At 45.2% G+C, this 22,395-nt stretch overlaps 1 protein-coding gene across 4 annotated transcripts in view; it reads right to left on the reverse strand.

Moving 5' to 3' along the window:
* Window positions 1-9,596: 9,596 nt before the first annotated feature.
* Window positions 9,597-22,395, reverse strand: part of CILK1 (ciliogenesis associated kinase 1) — a 35,198-nt gene continuing 22,399 nt past the window's right edge. The window contains exons 8-13 of one of the 4 annotated variants that reach the window (XM_081828417.1): window positions 20,570-20,890; window positions 18,708-18,898; window positions 18,442-18,590; window positions 16,368-16,496; window positions 13,592-13,714; window positions 9,597-12,439 (exon numbers count right to left, since the gene is read on the reverse strand). In XM_081828417.1, the coding sequence (XP_081684543.1) occupies window positions 12,285-12,439; window positions 13,592-13,714; window positions 16,368-16,496; window positions 18,442-18,590; window positions 18,708-18,898; window positions 20,570-20,890 (1,068 nt within the window). In that variant the 3' untranslated portion in view covers window positions 9,597-12,284. The other 3 variants (XM_081828419.1, XM_081828420.1, XM_081828418.1) reach the window with 3 other exon arrangements.

Here is a 22,395-nt window from a genome sequence, read left to right on the forward strand (position 1 = left end):
CTCGGTCGAAGAGGACGACCTTCCCCGATAGAGGAGGACCGTTCTTCGGTCAAGGGTATACGAGTAGCTGCGCTCCCCTGCTAGAACCTCCAAACAAGCTCTCTCAAGGTCCATTTGTAGGAGAACGTAGGGTAGTCAAGCTTCCAAGACTCCAGACACATCCAAATGAGGCGCTGCACGTGGCAGTCTGCCTTTCTTTTGTCAATAAAATCTTAAATATTTTTTAAAAACTACAAACACCACCACAACACTTTGCAAATTCACAACAGCTACAACTAATTCGTACAGCTATAACTAATTTTGAAGCCTCTTAAAGCAGGTAAAGTACCTACAAGAGGACAAAGTACTTCTATAACATACTATTAAACAGAACCCATATATTATTAAACAGAACTTAAATTGTCTCATTCTGTATATAGATCATATACATATTTTTTTCCCGTTTCTTTCTTGACCCCATGATCATCTTGAGCTTTCCCTTCATTTCATACACTTTAAAGACAACCACTCTAAGTCACAGGCTAAACAGAGCACCTTCCTGGAGGGGAGGAAGGGGGGCATTGGGGTGGAGGTATCAGTGGGGCTAAAAAAGTAATTTGGCTGGTAAATAAGTTAAAACTTTAAAAAATAAAGTAAAGCCATCAAGGCTATATTACAGAGTAGAAGGCAGAATTCACATGGATCTCAGAGTTTAAAACATATGCCTTCAAAAGGACTGAGAAACTATTTCTTGTTATTAGACGCGGCTTCTGCTATTTCTCAAACTATAGATGTTGATTACTGTTTCCTCCATGAGGGGCTCTTGAGAGTACCTGCCTTGAGAAACCTGCAGAGCTGAACAATGGCAGCAAAGAACAAGAGATTTTAATTTCAGTAGATTCCTGTAGCAGGAGTGTGGAGAATGAATTGGGACGGTGGGAAGGGGAGAGAGAGACCTATTAAATACCCGTGTGTATTAAAGTAGCACCATGAATTTGAAGATGATGGCTATGAAAAGGTAAGATATTAAGGAGGTGGAAGGTAACAGATTTACTAATCATATCACAGGGAGCAGAGGAAAGGAAGAGAAAAAGTCTCCCCCCAAACACACACATTTCCTTTTCCACCCTCCTTCTGTATTTTTCATAACATTTATTGTCATCAAACATATCAGGTATTTTATTTACGTATTTTGTTATCTGTTGGTAGATTTAATAGAATGCAAATACCATGAAGTTAGGAATTTTCATATTTTTTAAAAATATGATTTTGTATACCCTGCTCCTAGAATAATGCTTAGCCCAGAGTAGGTATTCAGAGAATATGTGTTGGAAAAATGATTACATGAATGAACATTGGTTGGGTGGAGGAGGACAAGGTTTGGGGAAAATAATGAGTTGATTTCTTTCATTCCTACAAGCCATTCATCTGGAAATGTCCACTAGACAGTTAAATAAATGCCAGTGAGGACTCAGAAAACATGACTGAGATGGATCCAACTGGCAGCAAAAGGATGAGCTTATCCAGAAAAGTATGTAAAGTAAGAGAAGCAAGTCAAGAACAGCGGGGCACCACAAGAATCGGAGAAGTCACTTACAAATAAGACTAACAGTATATGTTCAATTTCACCTTTCTAATTCTGACTTAACACAGACAATACTCAGTTTAATGTGGGTAGGCAGTCATATTTTCCAAACCTGCTGAAAGTGATTATTCTTTATTTTTTCTAACCCATCTTTCTGCAAGAATCCACTTTAAGCAAACTAGATAGGACAAGTATTATTCAATTTTGTTTATGAACCAAATATTTATCTCCATTTCCTTATTTCTAATGAGTTGAACCATATCAAATTGCTGATATTTTACTGTATTTCTCCAGCCTACAAAAATGTCAACTTCATAAGTCCAACCTAATTAATACAATAGGGGTAATATTATCCCTAGCAGTCTTGTTTACCTGAATGAGAAACTAAAGCAGTATCATAAGACTCTATGATTACATAGGCTTGTGGAGAAATAAAGTTCTGTGCCATTTTATAACAGGTACATTTAGGTCATTTTATTCCTTGTAAGGAAAGAGGGAAGCAATTGGCTTACTTTCAGCCTTGGCTATAAATGACTGGTATCAGAGACCGTATTCTTTTTTTTTTTTTTTTTTTTTAGATTTTATTTATTTGACAAAGAGAGAGACAGCGAGAGAGGGAACACAAGCAGGGGGAGTGGGAGAGGGAGAAGCAGGCTTCCCGCGGAGCAGGGAGCCCGATGCAGGGCTCGATTCCAGGACCCTGAGATCATGACCTGAGCCGAAGGCAGACGCTTAACGACTGAGCCACCCAGGCGCCCGAGACCGTATTCTAACAGCAAGTAGTTTGTCAATTTTGGGGAGCTAAGTTTGATCACATTGTTCTATTCTTGGAGACCCTTGGGGTCACTCTCAATCTGGGATAGTCTTAATCATAGTGGATAGTATGGTAGTAGATAGTAGATAGATTCTACCTACTTGATTTGTTTTCAGTGCCCAGGGAAGTCCTTTCTTTGACTTTTGACAATTTAATTATAATAAAGCATAATATAATTTAATTATAATATAATAGCATGTCACAGTGTAGCCCTATTTGGGTTCAACCTATTTGGAGTCTTTTGGGCCCCATTCATGGATCTGGATGTCCATTTCCCTCCCCAGGTCTGGGAAGTTTCCAGCCATTGTTGCTTTAATATACTTTCTGTCCGTTTCTCTTTCTCTTCTCTTTCTGAAATTCTTATGATATGAATACTGTTTCATATTGTGTCCCATAATTCATTGTGTTCCATAATTCCCATAGGCTTTCTTCACTCTTTTTCATTCTTTTTTCTTTTTCTCCTCTGATGGGGTAATTTCCAGTGTCTCATTCAGGTTGCTGATTCTTCGGCATGGTTGAGTCTCCTTTTGAAACTCTCTATTGAATTCTTCAGTTCACTTATTGTATTTTTCAACCCTAGAATTTCTAGGGTTTGATGGGGTTTTGGGTGGGTTTCTGTTTTGTTTGGGTTTTTTTTTTTTTTTTGATGGTTGCTATTTCCTTGTTAAACTTGTCATTTTTTTCGTTGTTTTCCTAATTTCATTTAGTTGTCTGTTTTCTTGCAGTTCACTAAGCTTTTTCTTAAGAGGATTGTTCTGAATTCTTCATCTGACAGTTCATTGATTTCCATTTCTTTAGGGTAAGTTCTTAAAGCTTTATTAGTTTCCTTTGGTGGTGTCATATTTACTTGATTTTTTGTGATCCTTGATTCTTTACATTGGAATCTGTGTATTTGAGTAATGGGGCTCCTCTTTCAGACTTTACAGATTTACTTTGGGAAAGACAGTTCTTCACCAGTCAGCTCAGTTGGGGTTTTTGGGTGTGTCTGCTGGTAATGTCTTTGAATAGAAGAGGCCTACTATTATGGTCTATTTTTGGGTGAGGCAACTGTTCAAGCTCTGAGGATGGGGATGGGAGAGTGTGTCACTGGATGAGAACAGCTGGACGGGATTGCTGGCATGGTTCTCTATACAAGTGAGGCTGTTGGAGGGCCCCACAGTACCTGGTGAGGCTTGCTAGATGGTCAGGACTGGGGACTATCTTCAGTAATGGATGGGGCTATGAATTAACTTCCTTGCCTTAGCAGAGTAGCAGGACAGAACCCAAGTCTTATATAGCTCGTTGTTTGGGGACCCAAATCAGGCCAGAGTGTGCACTGAATTTTGTGCTCAGGTGAAGCCATTGTTTTTGCTCTGCAGATGGGAAAGCCATGGCTGTGCTCTGCTCCAATGTCACTGAACAGGCTACACAGCTTCCCGTGTGCTCTGGTTAGGTTCCCTGGCTAGATAAGCTGAAGTCTGTATCCAGCGATGAGCAGGGCTATGAATCAGATTCCCTGCCTGGATGCAGCAAGAGAAGCAGCTCTAAAGCTGGTACAGCTCTTCATTTATTTTCTTAATTCAAGCTCACCCACACCCCAGTTCCCTGTCCAAACAGGGCCACTGGCTTTGCTCTGCAAACTGTAGACTCTGCCTGCTTCTAGGCTTGAGTCCTGCTGGGTTACATGGCTTCCAGGTGTTTTTGCCAGCCCTTCTGATCAGATGGGGCCAGAAGACACTCTACAGCAAGTAGGGCCCTGTCTCAGCTCCCTTGCCTGGTGGGAAGGGGATGGGCTGCTCCAGGCTACTCTCAATTTCCCAAACAGGCTCTCAGGTTGGGAGAAGCCAGAAGCTACCTTCAGCCTTGGCTGTGAATCAATTCCCCTGCCTATGCACAGCATGGGAACATTCTGCACCCCATACTGGCTTTGCTCTGCGGGTGGTCAGCTCTGCTCAGCCACCTCTTAGCTTGAGTGCTGCTGGGCCACACAGCTTCCAGGAGTTGTCACCAGCCCTTCTGGTCAGATGGGGCTGGGAGACACTCCACAGCAGATAGGGTTGTGATTCAGCTGCTTGCCCGGGCATGGACAAACTGAGTTCTAGGGCCAATAAAACTCTGTGTTTGAGGATCTGACTCAGGTGGATTTGCACCCCACCAAGTTCCCTGGTCAGAGTGCACTCCCGCCTTGGTTCTGCAGATGAGCAAAACTGCTGGTTGGGATTACTACTTGAGCACTGCAAGTATGAATTCGGTCTTCTGAGATCTGTGTGCTGGTTGTTGCAAGTTTCTCCCCCCTTTTCCATCACAGATTCCCAGTAGCTGCAGATTCCCCTGATGTGAGATCAGGGAGGGGCTCCTCCAAAATGGCCCACGATGGTGGGGGGAGGCCAGTTGTCCCCCTGGGATTCTCTTTTCCCACTGGAGGAAGGAGAGGCTCAGGGAAGACCTGTCTGTGTGGCACTAGGCTGTCTTGGGGGAGGGGCAATGCAGTCAACATGTAATCACTTCTTACCCTTCTAAAGCAGAAGCTCTTGGTCTCCTTGGGGCAGGGGGCGCTTCAGCCTCAACTGCATTTTCTAGGATTCTCAGTGGTGTCTTGTTTTTGAATAGTTGCTGGTTGTTCTGGTGGGAGGTCATGATGTCAGGAACAACCTATGCTGCCATCTTGGTGATGTCACTCCCCAACATCAGGGTTTTATTTTTGTCGATTTGTTTTTGGTCGAGCCAACTGAGGCTTGGTTTATTTATTTATTTGTTTGTTTAGATTTTAAGTAATCTCTACACCCACCGTGGGGCTCCAATTTACAACCCTGAGATCAAGAGTTGCATGCTGTACTTGATGTAGGAAAGACGTTAGGGTTTGAAGCCGATGGCCAAGAAAGAATTCTTGAGATGGATGTCTTTGGTGCGAAAAGGTGATTTTATTAAAGCACGAGGACAGGACCCGTGGGCTGGAAGAGCTACACTGGGGTCATGAGGAGTGGCCCATTATATACTTTCAAGTTGGGAGGGGGTTAGGGATAGCGTAAGTCTCTAAGGAATTTTGGAAGCAAGGTTTCTAGGACCTTGAGGGGGCTAGCTATTGCTGGGAAAAGGTCATTTATTACCGACTAATAAAACTTCAGTCATGAGACCCTTCAGATGTGTATCGGTGGACCATATGCTTGGGGGATGATTGCCAACATGTATCTTGGGGGGTTTAGAGATAAAGGAAGTTTCCAAAGGAATTTTTATACATTAAAGTAGATTTACAGCATCCTGGTGTGTGTGTGTGTGGGGGGGGGTGTGTTCAGGCTAGGATTGCCTTTTGCCCTTAACAAAGTATTAACATTGAGGCAGTTGAGTCCCTAGAGGAATGTCACTCTGCCTGTTTCAAGGACTTGTCAGTGGGCTCTAGGTAGTAAGGAAATTTAATAATTTTTCTTCTGCCTTTGTTTCCCACGTCATACTGACTTGAACCAACTGATGCATTTTATTTTATTTTATTTTTTATTTTATTTTGATTTTATCTTTAAGTAATCTCTGCACCCAACCTGGGGCTCCAACTTACAACCCAGAAGTCAAGACTCAAACTCTCTGCTGACTTGAACTAGCCAGTGCCCTGAGGCTTTTTTTTTTTAGAAAAGACACTTTAATGGGCTTTTAGTTGGAAGCATGGGCAAGAGGGGGTACCCAGGGCGGTAGACTCCCCCCAAGAGTAGGCTGAGAACTGGGGCTGAGTCTTAGGTGGGTCTCCTGTTCCCAGTGCTCCCCTGCACAGCTCATTCCCCCAAAGGCTCTATGGCAGGCACAGGATGGGGGAGACTGGGAGGGACCACAGAGGCTGCTTGCTTGGACAGGACATCCGATGACTCGGACACCAGCCTCTCATGACGCGTCTTGACCTTCTTCACCAAGCATGGCCTTGGAGGAATTGGCACTGCCGAAGGAGCTGGAGCGCCCACCAGAGCCAAAGCTGGACTAGAAGGAGCTCAGTCGGTAGCGGAGGCCAAGGCCCCTGAAGTCCCTGGAGGCAAGCTCGGCCCACCTGAGTAGCTGCTGGTGGGCTTGGTATGAACATTCACCTTCTGCATCCCACACTCCAGCCGGCTCTCGCCGTCCTCCAGCAGCGTGGGCGGGTGGCGATCTCGCTGACCAGGGCCAGTCTGACGTCCCTGAGCCCTCTGTTCTCGGGCAGCTGCTGCACCAGCTCCTGCTCAGCTCGCTGCGGGGCGTTGGCGTCTTTAATGGACCCCTCCCCCGCGCCGCTCAGCATCAGCTCTGGTGGCCTCCAGGGAAGCCCTCTGGCCTTGGAGGCCCTCCATCTCAGTCTGGAGTCGGCTGATACTGCGGTTCATCTCGGAAATCTCCGTCTTCGCGCTTTGGGGGGCATCAGTGTGATTCCCAGCCAGTGTCTGCAGCCCCTTGTACTGGATCAGGTACACGTTCTCAGTCTCGGCCTGGCTGTAGCTGCAGCTGCCGCTGGCGATCCCCTGGTGCTGGCTGGGCCTTGACCTTGGCGGTGATGCCGTCCTGTCCAGGGAGCTCCTGTCGTCCACCGAGGGGACCGCAGAGGTGTCGGAGATCAGCGGCCTGAGGAAGCCCATCTCTCAGGCTGAACCCTCCAGGCGGGACTCCAGCTCTGCCTTATTCATGTAAACTTCATCCAGAGCCTTCCTGCTGAGAGCAGATGCATTCTCCATCTCTGCACGCTCTCTGATCTCTTCCTCCTGCTTATTCCTGTAGTCCTCCGCCAGCCCCTGCATGTCACCACGCTCCACCTCCAGCTTCAGCTTCTCCCCGGGCTACTGTGTCCAGCAGCTGCCCAAGGTTGCCGATGAAGCACTCCGCGTGTTGTCCATGTCACTCTGAACCATTTCCTGCTGCTGCAGGACGCTCCACTTGGTCTCCAGAGTCTTGTTCTGCTGCTCCAGTTTCTGCACCTTGTCCATAAAGGAGGCAAACCTGTTGGGGAGGGTTTTGATGATCTTCTCCTGAGTGCCCACGGCCTGGATGTTGGGGTTCACCTCCAGCTTAAGAGGGCTCATCAGGCTCTCGTTTGGGGACAGCTGTGGTGCCCTCCATAGCCCCGCTGTAGCCTCCAACCACACTCATGCTGGTGCCCAGGCCACCTGGGAACCTGCTGCCCACCCAGGAGAAGAGCCAGGAATCTGCTTCTACGTGGGAGATCCCAACAGCAGATTTTATTTTATTTTAATTTTTTATTTGACAGAGAGACACAGCGAGAGAGGGAACACGAGCAGGGGGAGTGGGAGAGGGAGAAGCAGGCCTCCCGCAGAGCAGGGAGCCCGATGCGGGGCTCGATTCCAGGACCCTGGGACCATGACCTGAGCCGAAGGCAGACGCTTAACGACTGAGCCACCCAGGCGCCCCAACAGCAGATTTTATTAGCAGGAAGGATGGCGGGAGCTCAGATCTGTAGGGCCTCTGAAGGGGCAGGGTGGGCAGATGATTCCAGGAAGTTAGACAAATGCTGTCGAGTTCATAGTCAGGGCAGCTGTGTTCTGATGGGAGGGCACACTTAGGGATTCAGCAGTACCCCTTGGGTAAATTGTATTCCTAAAAAATTCTTTCGAGGATCCAAAGAATGTTTGGGAAGTGACTTTCCTGTGGAATCCTGTATGTAATTCATGACGTGATGAGTTTCGTTTGAAGGTTTATATTGTGCATATGAGTATGCTGTGAAGAGCTGAAAACATACAAGGTAGGTATTAATTATGAAGCAAGATGAAATCGGCAACAAGAAATCGTCTCCACCTACTTTTTTCTTTTTTTTTTTTTTTTAAAGATTTTATTTATTTATTTGAGAGAGAGAGAATGAGAGAGAGCACATGAGAGGGGGGAGGGTCAGAGGAAGAAGCAGGCTCCCTGCCGAGCAGGGAGCCCGATGTGGGACTCGATGTGGGACTTGATCCAGGGACTCCAGGATCATGACCTGAGCCGAAGGCAGTCGCTTAACCAACTGAGCCACCCAGGCGCCCCTCCACCTACTTTTTTCTTTTTTTAAATATTCCTAGTCACCTAACTTGCTAAATGCTAAATTTAAAAAAAGCCTCAAAAAAAAATAAATAAAATAAAAATAAGTCTCCAGATTGCAGGGTAACTCTTTACATTGCTGCTCTAAGCTCATGCTTCTAATTTCATGGCAGTAACACTGTATGAACTAAGCATTAAGAAGTTATAAAATACCAAATTCCCACATTAGGAAATACGAATGTTATCTTGTTGTTTAAAGATTTTATTTTTAAGTAATCTCTACATCCAGCACAGGGCTTGAACTCACAACCCTGAGATCAGGAGTTGCATGCTCTACCAACTGAGCCAGCCAGGAGCCCCACTGTTATCTTTTGATGGAAGAACACTGAAAATAAAAAGGGAACACTCAAATCATTTTTCTTTCTTTAACTGTTAACTTTATTTGGAGCAGAATTTTCCTTACATAAAGTTAATGTTTTTAAACACCTTCGGACAAACTATTCAAAACACAGTGTTTTATTTCAGAAGGGGCTTGTGTCAGTGGTTTTCTGTCCTCTTCTATTCTCATCATTATGAATATTTGCTTTTTAAATAAATATATTCTCAGCTATTTCCTTGGATTCAAATCCGGTGACTAAACTGCTATCAGTACTAAGACATCTGAGATCAGAAGACTGTTTGGGTCATTTCAAATTCACATTAGCACAGTGTCTCTAAGAAACTGATAATACAGATTGATGTGATGCTTGCCTCCAGTTTGTCTTCTTAATAGTTTCCATGAGAGGGTCCTCACAATAAGTTATATAAAATACAGTACTTTGGTTGGAACTTGTAAAAATAATTCTAAAAATTAAGCACATATATTGAACAAACGAGTTACTATAGTATGCTTTAAATGATATAAAATAATTAGCATGTCAAACATTTTCTTATAAACGTATTGCTTTTGGTCATACACTGAGCTGGAACATACAGCCTGTGTTCCTTTTCTCCTAAATGGCACAAAACGATGGCTCGATGGCAGGGAAACACTACTTCACGAGAAAAGATGGTGCCCATGAGCCCCAGTAGTACTGGTATTTGTACTTAGGCGTTACCTTGATTATGTTCGATTTTTGATAACGTCAGAAGATGACACAATGTCAATTAGTTATATGTATACAGTCCTTTAGGCTATCTATAAGAGAGGTGTCTAAAAAAAAACTGTTTGAAAATCCATTTTCTTCCTACTTAAACCCTATCATACACAAGCTGGGTGAGTGCTTATTAATTAATGGAATTTTATGGTAAGATGAACAATCACACCAAGAGTAGCTCTTCTGCCCATGCAGCTTGCCTTGCAGTTCACACATGTACCCCCTGGCAAACCACTATCACTGGACCTTTGGGTGTGCAGTGAGAGCCATCCCTGTACCATTTCCCGACGTCCCAAAAAGCTCTCTGACCGGAAATGAGGTATAGTCATGGATAAGGTACAGTGAAACTCTTTCATTCCTCTTGGTGTCTTATGGTACATCGTATAATTCTCTACTAACTAAAAGATATACACTCCAGGTAGCATTTGATTTTCACTTAACAAAAAATGGTCACAATTCCCTTCTATAGTAAACAGCATGTATACACATTCGTCCTTTACCCATTACGGGGGGCAAAAAAAAAAAAAGAGAACTTTCTAGGATTTTGCTGGTTCTTTAGAATTTACATTGTTTTTTCAGTCTTCTGGTTTTCTCAACTGCACATCAGCTTCTCGACTTTCACATGGATAAGCATGTTTGGCTTTCTAAGAGAAGTTGTTTACTCATAAATAAAGGAAAAAGTAAGAGGACGAAAACGGAAATATTTTCTGAATTTGGGCCCACAAAAGTATTACAAAAACAATTTTATAATGTGTAATAACCAGGTGACTAGGTTTTTTCAATTTAAAAAATGTCATGACCTTAACATAAGCTAGAGTGCCAAGAATATGGTATTCACAATCCATTCGCTTCTCTAAGAGGTATTTACAATTTAAAACCAGCTTTCCAGCAAGCTGGGTAAGGTTACAGATTAACTTACTCTTTATATATAATACAGAAAGGGAAAATAAATATTAATTGCAGTAAAGGACTCATCTCTGAAAACACATTTTCTGTTGCTTTAGATAATGAGTTGAGAATATAATACAGAAGTGAACTCAGCTTCAAGTTGTGCTTACATATACATATTTGTTTTCTGAAGCTTTGCTGCCAGTTTGTTAACAGAAAATATTACCTATCAAATCCACATCCATTATGTGCTTTTCTCATGCCCCTAGGGATCATAGTGCTTGGTCAAGTACATTGTTGTGCCAGATTCTCCAAAGCAGAAATTACTCCCTGATTTAGATTAGGGCCCCTTGGGAGCCATGGCAATTTGTTCAGGCTGCAACTTACTACCAATACATCAAAGCAATAATTTACCCACATATTGGGTTGAATCATACCAAAGTGCCAATATTCACTTTAATCTATCATTTTACCCTACAGAAATGACAGACAATTTCATATGGCTCAACCTGCTAGATCCTGGAACCTGGAACCAAATGAGAGTAGCTTGGGGCCGGGGAGAACGTGAGTCAACACACTGTTGAGTTTGTATCGTGTTCCCTGGCGGAGACCTTCCCTCCTGCCTTTCAGGTAACCACTGCTGGAGGCAGACGTACCCTACAGAGATGGACGAAGAGCAGACCTTTTGTCTTTTTCTGTCTCCAAACTAGCTTTGTCATTTTCAAAATTGCTGTAAACATTCCTCTCAATGGAACAGCCTCTGTCCAACAAAGAGAGTTCCCACTGTGTGAAGAAACTACACAAGGGTTAAGAGTTCAAATGTGGCACGCTACCGACATGACCCTCGTGGTAGCCGGGACTTCCCAGGTCAGTGGAACCTCTCCCATAAATCTTTCCTGCTCCCCAAAGTGCCCTGAGAATGTGGCTAGGACAGAAGGTTCTTTGTCGTCTGTTCCTAGCCAGGCCTGGAGAACTGAGCTGAATGCAAAAGTTGATCAGTTATTATAATAACAAAATCTTCTGCTGCTTTGAAACTTAGCTTTTTGGTCGTGCATCTTGATAGGGATACAAGTTTAACGGACTGTGTTGACCTTTATGTTAAAGACCTGCTGGCTTCAAAGGCTTCCCTTTTGGGGGTACTTATACAACTGGATTTCAGAAATGGAGGAAACATAAAAAAAACGGGAGAAAATAGAATGTGATGGTCCAGCATAATAAAACCTGGTTCATAGCTCCAACCACCTTGCATATCTCCAACCACCAAAAAGGGTTGTTGTAAAAATTTCAAAAACTATTTAGAGTTCTTTCAGCTGGGAAATTCATTGCATAATAGTATTTTTAGAACAGCACAGTGGTGTCACAAAATCAAACCAATAATCTGATATCGAGAAAAGCAGAAGATCATTTATCTAGCGCTGAGGTTGGTCCAAGAAAGCCTGAAGTACCAGCGTGCCACATTTAAAATTTAACCGCTTCACAAATATCTGCCCGCGTTGAGTAAATAACCCTCTATCGGGTGGCCTTCAATTGCACCCCTGCTGCAATACTGCATCAATATTATTACATTTTTAAAAATCTGTATAAAATATTATCTGGAACCCCAAAGGAAAATCAATTAATTCTTAAAAAGTTCATTACAAAGTTGACTGTATAAAATGCTAAAACATAATCCATATATACAAAATGCGCTGTTTAAGAAAATAATGGGACCCAGTTTTAGAATAAAATAATTTTGTACAAAAAAAGGGTATTGCATTCAAATCAATATTTAAAAAAAATCTTAAAAAGAATATTGAAATGTCTTAGTTCAGAAGAGTAACTATAAAGTGTTTGCTTTCACACCATCTGCCGGTTTCTTGCCGGCAGAACACCAGTTGGCCGAGGGACTGTGTCTTGCTTTCCCCTGAGCCCAGAAGCTTCATGCTGGTCATCGCCGAGATGCGTACTTAGAAACCCAGTCGGTCCGGCCATGCACTGGCTGGGCAGCTGGAGGTCGGGGCATCAGCCCAGGAGTGCTTCTAGGCTGGGTGTGGAAGAAAGGTCGTCCGGGATGAGGTCTCACAGCCTTCAGGGAAGAATAGCCTGCAATTAAAGAGGAAGGTGGGTCGGACTGATATGGGACTCCTGCAAACAAAGGAAATAAATGCAGCTTGGCGACAAAAATATCAGAAAATGGGAGTTCAAGAGAAGCACTGGTGGGCGACTCACAGTCTTCCCTCTCTCGCTGAAGGACAACTCTATTCTAGTGTTGTCCGGCCAAGAATAGTGGTGTCATTCCTGACCCCTCTTTTTTCACAGCCCACATGTCATGGGTCAGCAAATGCCACTGGCTCTCCCTTCCAGATACACTCAGAACCCGGCCCAGCTCAGCTCTCAGCAGCCTGGCCCATCACTCCCTGCCTGGATAATTCTGGCAGCCAGTTGGTTTCCCTGCTTCCAACCTTGTTCCCGGCCCCCAGCCTAATGACAACCTGCATGTGAGTGAGGCTGCAAGATGCAAGTCAGATGGCCTCTCGCCTCTTCTCCAGACCCTCCACTGGCTCCCATGTCCCACGCAGTCAGTGACAGCAAGCTTACGGTGGCCTGCAGGGCCTCATACCACCCCACCTTCAGTTACCCCTCTCTCCTGCTTCCAGGCCCATGCACTAGGATCCCCGTGCTGGGGGCAGTCTCACCCACACCGCAGGGCTACCCACTCACCTCCTTCACACCTTCACTCAACAGTTCCTTTGCGGTGCGGTCTTCTTTGGCCACGCTCTTTATTTTATTTATTTTTAATTATTATTATTATTTTTTAACATATAATGTATTATTTGTTTCGGGGGTACCGGTCTGTGATTGATCAGTCTTACACAATTCACATCGTTCACCATAGTACATACCCTCCCCAATGTCCATCACCCAGCCATCCCATCCCTCTCACCCCGCACCACTCCAGCAACCCTCGGTTTGTTTCCTGAGATTAAGAGTCTCTTATGGTTTGGCCACCCTCTTTAAAAACGCACACTCCAACTTCCACCTTCCTTATATCCCGCCTACTTCATTTTTCTCCTCAGCACTGGTGAGCATCTGCTTCGGTTTACTTATTGTGTGTGGGGTGTAAGTTCGTGGGACAGGGAGTCTTGTCGGTCTCCTTCGCTGGTGGGTCCTCGGCCTACAACATGCCTGGCACAAAGCCATTATTCGAGGACCGTTTGATGAGCCGCTTCATGAATAGCCCAAAACAGAACTCACCAGGAGAAGGGTCTGGAATAGGTGCCAAGTGTACCCTCTGCACAGCAGAACCAACTTCTTTTTTCAGAAAGGATGGGATATAGTTTCCAGTCAGTCCACTAGAACTTGTTGAACTGGAACCAACTGATTCACAAAAGCAAAAGCTCGTTACTACAAAGACCCCATGTGCACATAACACCAACAGGGTTACACGGGTGCGGAACAATAAAGAATTGGGCATTTGCTTTTAGGGGGAAATACGATAAAAACAGTGAACTGCGAGCAGAGCATTCCTCCACACCACACTGTCGGAAAGACGGGGAAGGGGGGCAGCAAAGACAGGGCCACTCCTATAGCCTGCGCCTGAACGGAGCCTGGATGCTTGGTTCGTTCAAGAAAAAGGACATGTGCGGGGCGCCTGGGTGGCTCAGTCGTTAAGCGCCTGCCTTCAGCTCAGGTCATGATCCCCGGGTCCTGGGATCGAGCCCCGCATCGGGCTCCCTGCTCCGCGGGAAGCCTGCTTCTCCCTCTCCCACTCCCCCTGCTTGTGTTCCCTCTCTTGCTGTGTCTCTCTCTGTCAAATAAATAAATAGAAAATCTTTAAAAGAAAAGAAAAGGGACATATGCATTTTTCTTTCTTTTTCGGAATAACGGGTTTAGCCTGTTCCAAAATTTGCTTTTTCCACGCTGTAACAGAGAATAGTTATCCTTCCATATCAGTATATACAAATTCTAGAATCTGGCTAAACCATAATTCACCGAACTGTTCTCTTACTGAGCAGCACACAGGTGATCTTAATTATTTAGCTATGGGGGCACTTGGGTGGCTCAGTCGGTTAAGCGTCTGCCTTCGGCTTAGGTCATGATCCCAGGGTCCTGGGATCGAGTCCCGCATCGGGCTCCCTGCTCCGCGGGAAGCCTCTCCCGCTCCGCCCTGCTTGTGTTCCCTCTCTTGCTGTGTCTCTCTCTGTCAAATAAATAAATCAAATCTTTAAAAAAATTATTTAGTTATGACAAGTAATTCTACGCTAAATACTCTGGCCCGTAATCAGAAAAAGTAATGATTTATATTAAATATATTCATTTTTTATGACATTTTCATAGTGAGAGTGTTTTAAGGGCTGGAACTGTATGCGACTCATCTTACTATTCCAGGAGGTTAATGGGATGCCTTATACGTAGCAGTAATCAATACATATTGGATGGATGAACAGAGATCGATAAGCCTCAGTAAGACTTCAGGTACACACAGAATGAGGAACAATGTTATTACAGGCCGTTATACAAATGGAAGTTATATGGGGGGGAAAAGAGAGAATGTGTGGCAGAGTGGCAGTGCCTGGGTAAGGGGCTGTGTTGTGCTAGGGCACATTCTGCATTTTTGGTGAAGAGATACGAAAAAAAAAAAACGGGAGGAAAATTTGAACAGGTTAAGTCACAAAAGGGGAAAAACGTATAGTCCGTGAACACACGAGAAGATGCTCCACCTCATTAGTACACAGGACGTGCAAGTTGAAGCCACAACAAGATGCCGCCTCACACCCATCAGACCAGCACACAGTTTGCAATCTCGACAGTACCAAGTGCTATCGAGGAGGCAGCACCACTCCCAGACCCTGCCGGAGAGCAGTTTGGCAACATCTGTAAAGTCAAAGATGAGCACACCCTTTAACCTGTTTACATTATCCCCAGAGAAACCTTCACGCAGGTGCGCGGCAAGAGGGTACACCGAGGTTCATTTCCACACTCCTTCTCACGGCAAAGATGGTTCCCAACTTACACGCTCATCAAGAAGAGAAGGATAAATACATTATGGTCCAGTAAAAGTAATAAATTATGGGATGATACAGTGATATACGTTATATATGTTTTATAATATATACTATGATGTGTCTTACATGTATGTGTAATTGCTATATCATAATATAATTACTAAAAGGAGTGGAGATCCAGAATTATGTTTGTATTAATTTTTGAACATGTAAGAACATACTGTGTGGTTCATGAATCTTTTAAAAATGCATAGAAATAATAAACACTCAAATCAGGTGGGGGTCGGAGGAAGGAGAGGGGGAAGGAGGGAAAGGGTAGGAAGGCCTAGACGGTGGGCTTCATGAGTATTTGCAAAGTTTGACTCCTTGAGCTGGTGGTGGTGGGTACATGGCTGTTGATACCTCATTTCCTTCTTTTTTGTATTTCTCAAAATAAATGAACGTGTAATGGATAAAGCAGGGAGAAGGGACGCCCAGATGTTTTTCCCTGGCAGTGTGGAAAGAGAAGCAATGCATGGCAGGGGCTGCCTGTGTGAGGAAAAATGAGGCGGGAAAGGGGCCTGCTGGGAATGGGGTTAGCCCGTCTGGAAGGCTTATGAAACTCATTTCTCATTTTAAAAAAAGGTGGGGATGAGGAAAAAAAAAAAGTGGGGATGGCCCTCTGAGCTGTCCACCTTCCAACCAGAAGAGGTTTTTCGATGCTCTGGACTAAGGCTGGGTCATCAGAGGGAGGGGACGAGATGGAGCAAGGCAGATGGAGCTAAGTTGGATGGCCAGCAGCACAGGGCCTCGGAAGCCAGAGGTGCCTGGCTCCCCAGCTACGCTGAGGGCAGACCCCGCGGCAGCTGGCTGGGTCCCCAGAGCCTGCTGCCAAGAAAGAGACAGGAGCACGGCCTTGAAAAAGGGGCCCTGGGTTTCCACCCCAGAAAACCCTCTCGTTTCCATTAGCTTGTCTCTCCGGACCCACCCTGCCGCATCCAGAGAATTTGCCTCTTGTCATTTAGGAGTTAATAATCACTACTCACCGGAATTTATTTTGCTGATTACTGATACTGTTCCTGAAGATTTTCCAGACAAACCAGAACTAGACCACGGATTAGATGGAATAAAATCCTTGCCTGGATTTGGAAGTATGCCGTTTCTCATATTTATTCCTAATAGGGAAGAAATGATTTTCAAATGCAAAATACATTATTTCGTCTTGCACCAGATTTCAGTGGCAAACTCATCCCAGAATTCACTTTGTCTAAACTTCCTATGGTTCAATCGTCAGAGCAAAAACTGACCATGAGGTTGTCCGATAGAACGCAGAGGAAAGGAGGAAAGATGGCGACCTGGGGTTTAGTACGCCCAGAGGATGGGCAGCCTGAGAGAGGTCTCCTAAACTTCTCCCAACAGATCTGTCTCACGTCTTCTCTCTTGGCCCCTCTGGTGCTATCCTGGGCGTCAGTGCTTCTGGTCATTCCCACAGGTACCCCTGCATGGGCCACTGCCTGTCTGTCACCTTCCCAAGTTCCTCTCTGCCCCGCTTCCGCCCGGCCAGCTCTGCAGCCCCCTGCTCTCCTCTTTCTGCATTCTGTCCCCCAGACCCCTCTTCATACCTGACCTGGACCATGAGCACCATCAAGTGCTGGTGACCCTCACGGACTCCCTCACGCCCAAGGCTGCCTTGACCTTAATCAATCATCTCAACCTCAAGCCAAACCACCCACTAGACCGCCCACTTGCCCATTTATGTCAAGCACTGCAGCTATTTTTCAGAACTGAAAAGACTGAATTCATCTTTTATCCTCCTTCCTCTCCTAGAGCCAAAAAGAAATAACTAATTCCCTCCCAGCTGGCTCCCTTTGGCCTGTGGCCCCTGGAGTTGGGGGTCTCTGCCCCTGACACCTGGACCACTGTTGTACCCTGTTACCTGCTCTCTCTTCTCCCAGGTCATCCTGGGAGGCCAACCAAGGGCGAGGAGCCAATCCACCAGCGGGGCCTTCTTCCCACCTCATGTCCCGTGGGTCCTGCAGCCCCAGCCTGAGCCACCACTCCCCTCACCCGCACGAGAGCTATAGCCTGCCCTCATCCACTCAGCACGAAGATGGGCATGAACCCAGCATGCTCTCCAATTAAAACCCTTCAACAGCTTCCTGCTGCTTGTGAAATAAATCTCAAATGTCTTACAAGACTCCCAAAGATGCCTCGTGCTACGTATATCACCTCTTACCACGCTCGGGCCACGCCGGCCCCTCTGCCCTTCCCCTCACAAGCCAAGCCCTTTCCTGCCTCCCAGGCTCCCCACTTGCTGCTTCCCCTGCCTGCTTTGTTCTGCCCATTTGTCCCTCCCCATTCTGTGGGGGCCCAGCCAGGAGTCACGTGCTCAGACAGGCCCTTCCTGAGCATTCTGTCTACAGCGGTGCTTCCTCCCTGCCTCCAATCACCGCCGGAACTACTGGTTGTCTATTTGTTTAGGGTCTGGCTCCCACCACTAGAATATAAGCTGCACGGGGGCGAGAGTATTGTCTACAGGGCTGTGGTACAAAGTCACCGCATAGACGGCGGTCCCACTTGGCCGCTGTGCTCACCATGATTTCCCCAGTGCCTCGCACACATTCGATGCTCAGTACGTATGTACTGATTGAATGAATCTGTGAATGAATGGTTGGCTGGTGCTGTAAGCTTGGAATCGGGAGAATCTGGAGAGAGGCTTGTGCACCCATCAAACTAGAGCATGTACACTTACCCCCTGTAATACTGCCAGGTGGTGTGACTGAGCACCTACCCCGGTCTCCTGAGAGTACATAGGACTGGTCATTGTTCCTAACCCTGGCCTGGTGCAGGGGCCTCAGGAGTGCCCCCTGGCTCTCACCATCAGTTCCTCCCTCCTGGGCGGCCAGACCCAGTTTCCACTACAACATTTTTTCTTACGCAGCTATATATATATATAAAATGTGAGGCCTGGGCTTCAGCAAATATTTTTGTAATGTTCCTGCCAGTTCTGAAGTTCTAGAAGGCCCTGGGCACTTGCCTTTCAAAACAGAATCTCTGTGAATACGTGATTCCGGGGAAATGGTTTCTGAGGATGAAAGTAAAGGCAAGCGTTTCTATTACCAGGCAAGTATCGCGAGTGCTTCAGGTAGTGTTGCTTGGCCGCAGACCTCAGGGTTGGTGTGTCTCGCCTCTGATAGGAGGTCTGGGTGCGGGCGCTGCTGCCTGTACTGATGGGCTCAGAGGGCTTCAGGTCCAGAACACTCTCAAATCTGAAGCAAGGGAACATGGCTTAGATCAGCATGAGACGGAAAGCATCATGAGAGAGGTACAGATCATTTCACAAACCCCAGACTCGATCTGTGTACAGAGCCCGGGTGCACACTTGCCTGCAAAGAGTCTCCTCACTCTGTCTATTCTTGTTTTTCAGGTCAATCCTGGTGAGGGACGGACTGAAATCCAAGGCATCCAAGTCAGCCCAGTCATCGGAATCCTTTGTCGACCGGGACACAAGCCCCCACCTTCTCCGACTCTTGGGCTTGATCTCCCCATTTTTGTGTTCCAGGCCAGCTAGCATTTTCTGTGCATCCAAGGAGTGGGGGATAAAGTCATACTTGGTATTAATGGAGCTCACCCGTGAGTAATCCCCATTCCAAATTTCCTCAGTGATGAAAAGGAGGATCCGGGGACATATCATTCTCAACATGCAACCATGGGAAGTACGTTCCTGGGCCTCTGTCTCTCACCTCTCCTGCACACATCACACCCATTGGCATCCTATGGGGACACTCAGGTGTACAAGATAAGGATTTTTAAAAAGAAATTTTTTAAAAAATAGATTTATTTTTGAGAGAGAGAGTGAGAGAGAGAGAGGGAAGGGACAGAGGGAGAGGGACAGAGAGCATTAGAAGACTCCACGCTGAGCGCAAATATGCAGTGCTCAATCTCACGACCACAAGATCATGACCTGAGCCGAAATCAAGAGTCCGGCACTTAACCACTGACTGCATCACCCAGGTGCCCCTAAAAAGAAATTTAAGGTGCTTCTCACACATGGGGAGGATAGCTAGGTTGTCATCTGGGCCTCATCCCTGAAAGCATTGACATGCTTTATTCTGTCATAAACAGAGATGCAGGAGAATACAGCTCAGATATCATTCATCCTGCCATTCACCGAAAACACTGCAAATATGCTTTCTTTGCCTTCTTAGTAGATCCGGATACTATTTAATTACAGAATTAGCTACAATAGGAAATTTCCAAATACACATTGCTTCCAAAGTTGTGGGCTGGGGTACAGCGAACAGTCTAAAGATACCAACCACTCTGGTAACCTCATGCGGTATCTCAGTGTTGGTTGGGAGCTGGGACTCAGTGAATGAATACGAGTTGACAGAAAAAATACTGCCTTTGCATAAAGCTGTCAGAAAAATCAGACTCTCAGACAGCATTACAAAGCTACTGGTAACTAGATGCCCTTTTCAGGTTATTATTGAATCTAACACTCATTCTTTTTTCTTGAGCACCAGTCCAAGAGAAGGAGAAAGATCTGGGCTCAGTTAACAGCCTAGCATTAACAGCATTCATAGGAATAACAATCTATAAATTTTATTATGGCACTTCGTGATTTTTCAAAACATCTTCACAATTAGCGGGACCTTTTATTGTCATGCACAGCCTGGTCTGGGGGGCAAGACAGGCATTAGGATCTTCCTTTTACAGATGAGGAAACTCATTAATCCACAGGGATTAATAATAACAATGACTAACATTTATCAAGTTCTGATGAAGTGTCAGCTACTATTTTAAATTCTTTCAAGTATTAACTCATTTAGTCCCCCAAAAGAACTGTTATCAGGTAGATGCAATTATTACCCCGATCTTAGAGACGAGGAAGGAGGAGCAGGGAGGCCGGGGAACTTGCCCAGGGGCATGAAGCCAGGAAGTGGCAGAGCTGAGACTGGAGAGCCTGGCCCCGTGAGCGCTCCGGGCAGCTCTCAACCACCATACTGCAGGTGCCTGCCACCAGCACTGATATGAACAGACACAGCCAGAACCTGAATTTAGACCTTCAACTCCAAGGCCAAAGCGCTTTTCACTATTCCACGATATTGCAAAGATACATTTACTGTAATTAACGGTCACTGTAATTAGACTTTATATGCTGAAAAAAGAAAATCTTGCACACAGTCAGTGGGGTCAGAAGAGGAACAGGCCAGACAAGTCTCGCTAGGAAATCTTCACTGCTTACCGACGGAGGATTCTTGGTATGGAGGGATGGGAAGAGCAACGGGCTTGGCTTGTCCTCCGGGAGATGGTTCGGGTGATCTGTCCTGGAAGCCTCTGCTTTGAAGGGGTACATGAGATGCTGAGGGGGCTGGCTGGCTTGATGTTGTCTCGAAGAAATCCGCGGGTGTGGCTTGGTTGGGGGCTGGGTGGGGGGGACCGGCTTGATGTGAGGAGGTGGGCCAGCCTTTTCCAGGACATCCTTCTGTGCTTTTCCTGAATCTTGAAGGCTCTGTGTGGTGCTGCCCAGTGGATGCCCAATCTGGAAGTAAGGATATCGAAGAGCCTGGAATAATACATAGGGCTGCTTTAGGAGAAAAGTCTATCCAGGAAGGTTAATACCATCAGGCTCACTGAGCTACATTTCATGGGACCAGTTTACTGTAGCTTCTTAGCCTAAACCAACTAGAAAACAGCATTGAATGTGTGATACTCTGTATGAGCTTCCTTATCTAAAATGTAAAATGTATACATTTAAAATTATTTGGATAAAGCAGCCAGTAATAGTACTATTACCTTTGCTACTTCTGAAAAGTATCTGGCTCAACAGATGCTGGCTTTTTTCTTTTTTTTTTTTCTTTGAAACTTCCATTTAATATAAGTAGACCTCATTAAAAGATTTAAAGGATATTTAAATAATTTCCATATGCATTGTATCATGGAGCCATAGAAATACTGGTCTGTGCTGGCAAATCCTAATTTTTGGTATATAGTTTGTTTGTTTGTTTGTTTAAATTTAATTAATTAACATATAATGTATTATTGGTTTCAGAGGTACAGGGCTGTGATTCATCAGTCTTACACAATACCCAGTCAGATGCTGGCTTTGTAATTTACTTGCTATATATCTTTTTTTTTTTTTTTAGAGAGGGAGAGAGAGGGGGGTGGGCAGAGGGAGAGGGAGAGAGAGGGAATCTCAAGCAGACTCCCTGCTGAGCGTGAGCCAATGTGGGGCTTGAGCTCACAACCCTGAGATCATGACCTCAGCTGAAATCAAGAGTTGGACACTTAACTGACTGAGCCACCCAGGTGCCCCTGCTATATGTCTTAAATGTAATATATTTCACCTTTCTGAGCCAATTTCCTCAGCACGTAAAAAGAAAAAAAAATAATATAAAACTGAGAAAAAAAAAATGAGAGCCAAACACAATAATCTTGGAAGACTCTGAAGAATTAAGTGTAAAATGAGCCAGTATTTTACCCCAGGAATGCCAAGAATGTAATACGTGATAAAGTTAAACCCTGGCTATCAACAACAACTAACAAACCTTGTTGGTTGTTCTGAACAATCCAGTTTTCCGGATAGTCAGGGGATAAATCTTAAAGGGCTGGGTTCACAATTCTTTCTGAAATATTCCCTGTATTCCCTAGTCTTTTTGAATGGAAATCACCAAACAGAACATAACCTTTCTTAATAACTCTGGGTTATAAACATCTGTAATAATTATATGTAAGTGTAGACACAGAGGGCGATACCATGGAGAGTCTGGTAGCGGTTCTGGACCCTGGCATCTAACTTGAAAAGTCTCTGTAGTTCCAGGCATTTTTGCAAACTGATCTGGGGCTGTTTTTAGCTTTTCTGATGCTATTCTTAAAAGTACACATTGTTCTTCTCTTGGTTCCTTGCTACAGATTTTTTTCTTTTCATCTCTTGGGTACAACCTTTAAAAAACTGGGTTCGTCAGAAAGCTTCTCTCCTGCCTTCAGGATATTTGTGAATTTCATCCCCCGGAGTGCACTTCTGAGAGTTTTCCAACCCCGGCCACCCAGAGTCTCATAGTACCAAATTAT

The sequence above is a fragment of the Leptonychotes weddellii genome, chromosome 8 (genome assembly GCF_054177405.1).
Source record: "Leptonychotes weddellii isolate Sample4059 chromosome 8, ASM5417740v2, whole genome shotgun sequence".
Classification (NCBI taxonomy): domain Eukaryota; kingdom Metazoa; phylum Chordata; class Mammalia; order Carnivora; family Phocidae; genus Leptonychotes; species Leptonychotes weddellii.